The following is a 9919-nucleotide window of genomic DNA, read 5'->3' on the forward strand; positions in this document are numbered from 1 at the left end:
TATATTAGAAATCTATCAATCTATTGGAAAAAGAAAAGGGAGGAGTTGCTTCCAAAGCGAGTTTCCTCACTGGTACCGGTAAAACAATGGCTAAAAACTAAGAGAAAGTCAACTCAAATTGCACATCTAGAGGCAGCCATTCCTTCCCTCTAAAGCTATCAATTTTAACATCATAAAGAAACAAGGTCATCACTGAAAAAAAGGGGTGAAGTTCATAATTCTTCTCAAACCTCTCCACTCTGCAACGCCCTTCACCGATCAAACTCTGACCTCCGAAATGCAGATCTCATCTCTGCTCTCGATCTTCATCCTCTTCTCTTCCTCCTCGCTCGCCTACGCTTCAGGAGTTCACGGTAAGTCTCACTATGTTCCACTTCGAACGCATGCAGAGCTCAAAGCTTCATTGATCTCCTATGTGATTGGCTTCTCTTCTTCTTCACATCTTTTTTCTCTCCAGATTTCGCGCCAACTCCAGAGCCATCTTCCCCTGCTGCCGCATTTCCGCCATCAGAGCGCGAGCCACTTCCAGACGACGGCTTCGGGTTTGCCTCTGGCGATTACTCCCCGCCGGCACCACCACGGTCATCCAATCTCCCGTCGCCTTTGCCGGCTCCGGCGTTGGCACCAGCGGGGCAGAGCGGTCTGTCTCCGGCCTCGGCGGAGGGAGGAGCAAGAGGAAGTGCGGATGAGGACTCCGGCGAGAGCAGCTCTCCGCCGGCAGCAGCGGCGGAGTCGGAGGAGACGGTGAGGTGGTGCACGGTGAGGGGGGAGATGGAGGATTGCCGGTTCCTCCTGAATCTGTTGAGCCAATCTAGTAATTACACTTGGACATGGTAAGTTTTTTTTTTTTTTTTGGTCGGTAACATGGTAAGTTCAAGAGAATAAAAATACCCAGCCTCATAAGTTTTAATAAAGTAAAGGAACAAGTGTTTTGAAAATTCTAAACCTTGTTATGAAAATATAATTGAGTTCTAAAAATTTCAAAAAATGTAATTAAGTCATAAAACTTATCACGAAAGTAAAATTAAGCCATAAAACTTACTAGAAAAAGGAAATTTAGTCCGGAAATTATCAAATTGGTTCAATTTAGTCATTTTGTTGATTGCACTAGTTTTATGATTTGATAGCGCTGTTTAAAAGTTTTGGAACTCGATTGTGCTTTCATAACGGGTTTTAGCATTTATTTGCACTTTTTTTGTGACTCAATTGTATTTTCGTGACATGTTTTTGGATTTTTAGTACACTTATCTCTTAAGTAAATGATGAAAAACCTTCACAAGTTTCTGCCACATTTTTCGCCTCTTGCCAGTGTCATTAGAGACAGCACCGCTGAATGCCTCGACTCCATCAGAAAAGGCGAAGCAGACATCATAAACTTAGAAGCAGGCGCGGCGTTCGCCGCGTTCCTCAACTCTTCGATGAAAGCCATTGCAAATGAAGTCTACTGCAACCGCGCCGAGTCCTACGAAGCCGTCGCCGTTGTCCCCCGAAAGTCCTGCGAGGCCAAACGAGGCCTTAGCCTAATGGACTTCAAGGGCCACCGGTCTTGCCACGGAGAATACTCCTCTGCCTCCGGGTGGACCTACCCCATCGATCACATCAAGAAGTCGGTCGGTTCCACTTCCGATAAGATGGATGATGTCGACGTTGCTGCAAATTTCTTCTCCAAGGTCTGCGCTCCATCCAGTTCTGGCCTTGGCAGACGAGGGATTTGCAGCGGATGTGGTGACGAGAATGAGAACGGCACTAGCTGCGACCGGGACAGCTTGTACTATGGCGACACAGGCTCGTTCCGGTGCCTCATGGAAGGTTTGGGTGATGTTGCGTTTGTGAGAGGAGATACTGCTCTGCTTTATTCCATGGAAGGGCCTTATAACCAGTCATGGTCCAAAAGATCAGTAAGAGACTTCATGTATGTATTTCAACTCCTGCATATAGCTTGAGCTAAGTAGACATTACTTGAATTTTGCAGTTTGACAGTTTATGATTCAACAGGATCATCGATATAGTCTGATGCTTCCATGTAATGCAGGTACTTGTGTCCGCAGGGAGGCTGCAGAGAAATAAATGGCTACCCCGGCGCTTGCTCGTAAGTTCTAAGTCTTGTTAATTTGCCCATAGCATAGGCTCAGATTGGACCGTCCCCCGAAAAATAAATCTAGGCCAGAGAAAAATGAAATTGAGCAACATTGTCGAGGCCCTTGTCTGTGATCGGGCGATGATCAGTTTTACGCACCGTGTCTTTTGATCATTAAAATGGATATGTATCAGCATTAGGAAGTTCATTTGAGTCAGAGAGCATAAGCCTATTCCCCTACATTAATCTTTTAAAAAATTGTTTAAAGGTGCGCCAGAATAGTAAAAAGACGGTCCGTGTAAAGCAAAGCAGATGTATATTCGATGTTGCGCTTGCAGATTAACCAAAGGCAAAGAAGTTACTAATCTTGACAGTTTAGTCTCAAGTAAATTAAGCTGCCGTTTTTTCCCCTTGTTCTTACTGACCAAAAGCCTACTGGTCATGACAGATTCGGAACTGTTCCAGCCAATACAATCATGGCAAGTAATTCGATCCAAAACCACAAGAGATTGCACGTCCTGGAAAGATTGGCGAACTCGTCCTGGATAGAAGCTGCCTATGTGGAGAGAATAAGCTCCATCCACATGGTCAGTCCAAGGTACAGACAATTTTTTCGTTCGAATTCATAAGCAAATCAGTTCATCTTGTTGCAATTATGTTATCCCGAACGCAAAGCACTTCCTTTCTGCAGCACTCAGGAGTTCACACAGATCAAAACGCTCACGCGGTCATATCTGGGGCGATCAGCTTCCATTTCTGAGAGCATACAACATTCGAAGACCCAGAAAACTGAGAGCTCTGCCTCTGGCACAAACTCATTCCCAGGTCAGAGCCTATTCTTATAAACAAAGGGAAAAGAAAACCTTGTTGCAATTGTTTGCAATTGTTCTCATTCTCAGTTCTCAACTGAATCATCTGTTAATGTCTGCGATTGTTCGACAGATCGGTATTCCATGCTGTGGGTGCTTCTGTCAGCTGCACTGGCGTGCTGCTTCTGCAGTGTATGATGGGGAGAAACCAGGCCTCTCTTCGGTTGAAGTGATATTGCAATTCCATCTTACTGGGTTTAGTATCAATAGAATGGAATGTCGTATTCTAACTGAAAAGTAAGCTGTGCTGTATCTTCTTGAGACAGTCTTCGTTTGACTATTACAACATGAAAGCGAGTGTATCTGGGCAGAAATCTTGATTTGGAAATTGATATTCCCATTATTTCCTTTCTTTATATAGACTCACAAGATCTATATATTTCTTTTCTTTATGGATACGAAGCATTAAGTTCCTAAGGTACTTTTGGAAAGACAATATCTTAGATTCGCCAAATATACATCTTCACATCTTGCCATGAAATAAACTAACGTTCGCTAGCCTATAAAGCAGCAACCCCAGCATTGCCTCCGCAAAAGAAATTCTTAGTCCATATCTTTGCAAGAAATTCGAAAGGGAGAGATAGTTGAGTTGCTACTATTCTTCTTTTGATTCGCAAAAGATGGAATTGAAGGCGTCGATGGTGAGGTGCGTGGCCTTGGCCTTGGCGGTGGTGATGCTCGCCACGGTGGCAGCCTCCGCGATGCCCGAGATAGCAGCGACTGTGATGCCGGCCTCCACGACGGCCAACATAGGCGCGAGCCGTGTCGAGGTCATCATCGATTGCAGCCAACCGGACTGCACCAACAAGTGCCGGGCGGCGTACGGGGCCAAGCTCATCCAGGCTATCTGCCAGGTCTTGCCGGTTGGGAAGCTTTGTGTCTGCCAACACAAGCCTTGAGACTCGATGCGATACGGAAAGGGAAGAGAAGAAAGGGACTCTTGAGTTAATACTCTAGTTTTTGGTCCCAGTTTGCTTTATAAATGAAGAATTATCTTTTTCTCAGGTGTTTGTTTCTTTTTCCGAATGTTTGGATTATGTTACTTTGTTTTCTCCAATGGATGATATTTTGTGGGGAAGATCGCACCTAGTCCTTTATATTGATGTATCATGGCCGAGCCCTAAATCAAATACTCGACATTCAAAAAGTGTAAATCAAATCATAAATCTTCACTAAAAGGTGTATGTACGTCAGAAAATTGAATTTGAGTTGCCACATAGGCTTTTCGAGTGTTGCACGGTGCTTTTTTTCACCGAAAAGATTGAAAGTGCACTTTTTAAAAAAGGGTTTAAGATTTGATTATACTAATTGAGAGATTTAAAAATTAATTGCATTTGGTACCTTAAATACAGCACTAATCAAAAAGTAGAGAGTGGTGCTTGGCTGCTGCCCGCATATCAACAGATTTGGGTCCTTTCTTTTTAACCCGATTAGAGTTAATGTGTTATTATAATGTTAAAGTATAGGCGCGAGTAGCTGGGTAAGTCTTTACTTATGAAGTACGAAAAGGGTAAAAAATTGGAAAGTGAATAGACACATTATTCCGATCAAATATATATATGTACGCACACCATAATAATAAATAAGTTGTAAATAATTTCCTAAACCAGATTGATTTTCCAAGATAACTACAAAGTTCTGGATTGCGACTTGATTGTACATTGAAGATTCACATTTGATACACTTCGTGTTATTTAGGCTCTATTTATTATATGAAAAAAATGATTTGAAAAAACATTTGATAAACTTAATTGCTTATATAACTTATAAAAATATGATCAAACGGAAAACATTTTCAATTTTCACAAAACATGTTTTGACTTAATTTACTGTCAATAATGAAATTATTTTAATATAAACAATCATTTTCATAAAAAAAAATATTTTTTGAATCATTCATTTTTTGTGAAATAAAATAAGTTGAAGATTTTGATTCATGGATAGTAGTTCATTGAATGTACCCTCGCATTCCTTGATAGGCTAAGCAGAACAAAGTTCAGAAACTTTTGAACTCCAGACAATTAGCATGATTCATAAAAGACTCGTAGCAAAGGATCACGGGATTCGTTACAGATGATCACGAAGGGATTTTACAGGATGTGTCCAACTCATACAGGAGACTCTTCTATCTTTCTCGATGTCGTTTCAAGGCGAGACCGTTCTGGGAATGAGGATGTCCCCGATGTTGTTGTGCCACGGATCAGCAAGGTGCGTCGCCAAGTTCTCCAGGGGCCCGGTGCCAGGGTAAGCCGTTTGCTGGATGCAGAACCCGACGAACGCCAACAACGCCAGACGACCTTTTCCCCAACACATTCATAGACACAGGTTAGGCAAATTCAAATACTCGATCGGAGAAATTTCATCAATCAAATGTTAGTACGAACTGCCGACAAGAGCCTCAGGAAATATTCTCGAGACCGCATCGGTTTCTTACCGTTCTTGATCTCCTTCACTTTGAGCTCCTCGAACTTGACGGGGTCCTTGGAGTAGCCGAGGGGGTCGAAGGCGCCGCCGGGGTACTTCTTCTTCTCCGGGTCCTTCTCCATGCTGCGCTGGTGCTCGACAAAGGCGATGGAGATGAACTCGATGGCGAGGATGGTGGGCAGAGTTCCCCACGGCACCGGGTTGCCCAAGTAGGTGGCCTGGCCTCCGGGCTTGGCCGCCCACTCCTGCGCTTGCACCCAGTTTCCTAAGCCCAAGGCTTCCGGCACCAAGATCCCGGGCTGCGACATGCACAAGAGCAATTAGCCAATTAAACAGTACACTCCGAGAAATCTTAAAGAGAAAATTGAAGAAAGAAACAGATCATCTTCATGAGCCAATCAATGGTTCAGCAGTAATTCTTGAATCTCAAGAACAAAATTCTGTCATCTACATTTTCCAAGCTGCATCACCATGAACTATCTTGCACCATGATACCAAGTCCATGTATCAGCTACTAGGTAGTGCAGTACAGAGTACTTACAACAGCGAGCATAGCCCATCTGCAGTGAATGAGTTCAGACTCCTTGAATCTCTCCAGGTTCTCCGGGACTTCCCCGAGCCGAAGCGGGTCGAACCCGAAGTCACTGCATCCACGGAAACATCCTTTCAAGATAGGCCGCAATCGAACATGCTCTTAGTAGGGGTTGCTGCTATCAGCGTCGAGATTTTGCTTACCCGGGTGCCGAGCCGTCGAGGTAGGGTGGCCGGGGCGAACCGGGCATCCAGTCGGCCGACATGGAGAAGCGCGACACGGCATTCGTGGAGGCGCCGCTCGGGAGTGGGACGGCGGCGGCGAACTTCGACTTGGAGGAGGAGAGGACGGATGGGAAGGAGGTGGTGGAGATGCCGCAGCTCATCAGCGAGTTGGCGGCCATCCTCGGAGACCGGAGACGATTGGTGAGTCTTCGGAGAATGGAGCGCGCGAGAGAGAGAGAGAGAGAGAGAGAGAGAGCGAATGAATGGACGAAGTGGAATGGAGAAGTTCGTACTAGTTGTAGCAGACAGCTTTGAAACGAGGAGATATTAGCGAATCCGAACGTAGGTTGCCATTGGCTCATTATCTGCAGAGACCCAATGGGATTGCGCCACATGTGTTGGTCGATCCAGTCTGGTGTGTAGGTGGGATTTTTTTTTTATTAGATCTATGTATGGCTTTTTCTATGGTGGAGATTTGTGCTGCATTATTAATTCAAGTTTTTCCAGAAATACTTGTGAAAAATGGAAAGAAAAAATGGAAAAAATAGCTTTCCCTCTCTTCATGGGCGTTCTTCACATTTATGAAGGATTTCCTTTGATCTGTTTCTCGATTTTTTAAATTTTCAATTTCACCTAAAGACATGTAATATGAGATTTTCGAACTTCAAATTCTGCTCTTAACATATCCAATATGAAATATTTGCCCTCTCAAATCTAGTTCCTCGAGGCGTCTAATTATTTCCCTGACATAAAAAACTACGAAAGATCTTCCTTCTTCTTTAGACTTCCATAAAATCCCTGTGACTGTGCGTGGGGCCGGCAAAATGTCCATGCAAGGCCACCCGCCCCGCTCGTCGTGAGGCGGGGATGGAGATGGAATTCCCACCGTGGTCGGGGCGCAGGGTGGAGATGGGGACTCGTCAACCCAGCTTGCCTTGCTTTTTTTTTTTTTATTAAATTTTTTTATTTGATTATTAGTTGTTATCTTTATGCTCCTATTATTAATACCGCAAAGTTACTCATTTCGAAAATGCCCCTTGAATGTATATCCTGTTACATCTAAATAATTATTTTCTTAAAACATTTATACATTTATTACATAGTCATTCATTTTAATTAAATTTGGTTGGGGACAGAGAGGGAAAATTTTCTACTCACGGGCCAAGGATAGGGCTTAGGGGTCAAGGGTGCCTAGCAGGGAATTTTACGAGAGGATTGAGTCTCTCACAATTTAATTGTCAATGAACTTTCAAATTGTTCAATGGGACAGCACTTGATTGGTCTAGCTGAGAAAGTTTTAATCTGTACCAAATACTCAAATGGCAAAGAGTTGGGCAGCCATAGCCTTCTCGGACCTCTATTGAAAATTGGAAAAAAAGACCCTGGTAATTATTGCACCGAAGATACAACGAAAACATCTAAAATTTATCTCAAGGAACACCCAAAAAGTAAGACGACTGAAATCAACTCTAAAGCCATACCTGAGGTGGTGCGCATGCGCATGTAAACACTTGATCTTTCTTTCCACTTTCCGACGTGGGACTTGGTCCAGATGCATTCACGTCACAAACTAGGCTCTAATCATCCCCATTGTCCGCGCAACGAGCCATGAGAAGAGCTTGATCAGCATGTCCATCTCTCTCTCTCTCTCTCTCTCTCTCAAAGCAGCAGCAGCAGTAGCAGTCGAGGTGACTGCCCAAAGCGAAGCTCGATGGAGGCCACTGTGCGATTGCAAGCTTGGCCCAAGGCGGCCAGGCTAGATTGTGGGAGGAAAAGAATTTTACATCGAGTGTGCGTTTATTTCACGGAAAACTCAATTATAAAGGAAAATGTTTTCCGGGAAAGCATTTTCCAAAAATACGGTTTGTTTTCCTTTGTTTGGTGATGTATAATTGAAGATGTTTTCTGCCGTTTAGATCCCATTAAAAAATAATTTCACACTTCATCACAGGAATTTTTTTTTTCCTAGCTGGCTTTACAAGGGTGAGCTCAATTCATTTTGCGAAAAATAACTTTAAAAAAAAAAAAATTCGAATTTTCAGTTGTTTTATAGAAAATGAATTGGTTAGGGAAACATTTTTCATCAACAAAAAAATGTCCTCTAAAATAGAGGAAAATGTTTTCCGTTTTTAAAAAGAAGAAGATATTTTCCTCACTTACTCTCTCCTGTTTCACATCCCTACTAGCCCACTCTTGTTTCTTCTTTTTTTTCTTTTAAAATATTCTTTTTTCTCCTTTTTTTTTCCTTCTATCTCAGCCGATCGTCAACCACAAGCAAACCTTGAGTTCACAGCCTCAATCAAGCTTGAGGCTCACTAACCTGTAGCGAGCTTGAGCTCGCTGAAATTTGGTGAGCCTCGAGCTCACCTTTGGTCAGTTGCCAACCGTCACCATGGCTAGCGACCAATCGAAGAAGGAGGGAAATAAAAACTAAAAGGAAAAAAAAAATTAAAAATAAGAAAGTAGAAAAAATTTAAAAAATTTAAAATTTCGTTTTTATAATAAATAATTATTAAAGGGTGTGCACGAAGAAAAATCAAATCAAATTTTCCATACCTAAAAGCGAAGAATATTGTATAGTTTATTTTCAAGTTTCAGCAGAACACCATGAAATATTGTTATTTTCCTAAAAAATGGCTTCCTAGTAATGGCACATTTTCCATAAAATGAATGGACTCTATCCAATTCTTAATTGAAGACTTATATAGAGAGTTGGGTGCTTCATCACGTATGCAGATTTAGGAAAAACTATTCAAAAAGTCTTAAACTTACTATGCAATGGCCAATTCATTCACATATATTTTAATTATGTCAATTTAGTTCTAAATCTTTTGACGATTTGTTAATATAATCATTCCAATTAATTTTGATTGAAAATTATTAACATAGACTCTAATTATCCTATATGGCGCGGATGACACTAACATGAACAAAATTTGAAATTTAACAAAAATTCCGAATATTCTTTCTTTCTTTCTTTCTTTCTTTTCCAATGTAGCTAAGGAGAGTACCCTTGCCAGCCATAATGAAAAAAATATAGAAAAAATAATTAAAAATAGAAAATTAAAAAAAAAAAATTGCAAAAATATATATATTTACGTCACCATTGATCATGTCACGTAGGTTAGTTGGTATCCACGTTAAGATTTCTTATCAAAATTGGCTAAAATGATTATATTGACAAATCATCAAATGATTTAAAATTAAATTGATATAATTAAAAGGCTTAAAATTGAATTGGTCGCCTTATAATAAGTTTATAACTTTTTTTGATAATTTTTCCCAAAAAAGAGTCCATAAAAAAAAATGATGATGAATGAATATTGTTTTGATGGAAGAAAGTCGCTTTAATATGGGAGACAAATATTCAATTTATCCTCCTTGAAAATACTAAAAATCACTCATAAAAAATGAATGAGTGAGATATGAGCGGGTACAAATAATTTTAAGTTTTTGTTTTTATTTTAGTTCCAACCATCAAGCGAAGGTTAAAGATATAGAGTCCCGTTCATCAATATTTTATTCTACAAATCTACGATAGGTATAAAATCGCTATTATCATCTCATTCGTGGAACAGATTTCTTTTTATCCATCAAGATGCACCAATTATGACTTTTGGCACATGCCAATAAGTGCCCAAATCAAAATTTTATCCATTAGCTGAATTAGGATACTCTGTTAATTTAAGGATTAATTAAGAGGGCTTTATACCTTTTTAAAAGTATGGCACATTTTAAAGACTTTCGCAACCACGTGTAATTGTGTTGTGATATGTACTTAGCGTAAGATGAT

At 41.1% G+C, this 9919-nt stretch overlaps 2 protein-coding genes across 2 annotated transcripts; one reads left to right on the top strand and one right to left on the bottom strand.

The window, feature by feature from the left end:
- The first annotated feature begins 218 nt into the window (after positions 1 to 218).
- On the top strand, positions 219 to 3302 carry LOC104421797 (lactotransferrin-like). Its single transcript, XM_010033901.3, has 7 exons — positions 219 to 353; positions 458 to 833; positions 1310 to 1912; positions 2033 to 2089; positions 2526 to 2675; positions 2769 to 2902; positions 3020 to 3302. The coding sequence occupies exons 1-7, from the start codon at positions 278 to 280 to the stop codon at positions 3082 to 3084; spliced, it is 1461 nt and encodes a 486-aa protein (XP_010032203.2). The 5' UTR covers positions 219 to 277; the 3' UTR covers positions 3085 to 3302.
- Positions 3303 to 4893: 1591 nt separating this feature from the next.
- LOC104421798 (chlorophyll a-b binding protein 6, chloroplastic) lies at positions 4894 to 6410 on the bottom strand. The gene is made up of 4 exons (XM_010033902.3): positions 6106 to 6410; positions 5912 to 6014; positions 5381 to 5669; positions 4894 to 5243 (listed from the first exon to the last, which is right to left on the bottom strand). The coding sequence occupies exons 1-4, from the start codon at positions 6303 to 6305 to the stop codon at positions 5092 to 5094; spliced, it is 744 nt and encodes a 247-aa protein (XP_010032204.1). The 5' UTR covers positions 6306 to 6410; the 3' UTR covers positions 4894 to 5091.
- Positions 6411 to 9919: the final 3509 nt, after the last annotated feature.

Source organism: Eucalyptus grandis, chromosome 10 (genome assembly GCF_016545825.1).
Source record: "Eucalyptus grandis isolate ANBG69807.140 chromosome 10, ASM1654582v1, whole genome shotgun sequence".
Classification (NCBI taxonomy): Eukaryota; Viridiplantae; Streptophyta; class Magnoliopsida; order Myrtales; family Myrtaceae; genus Eucalyptus; species Eucalyptus grandis.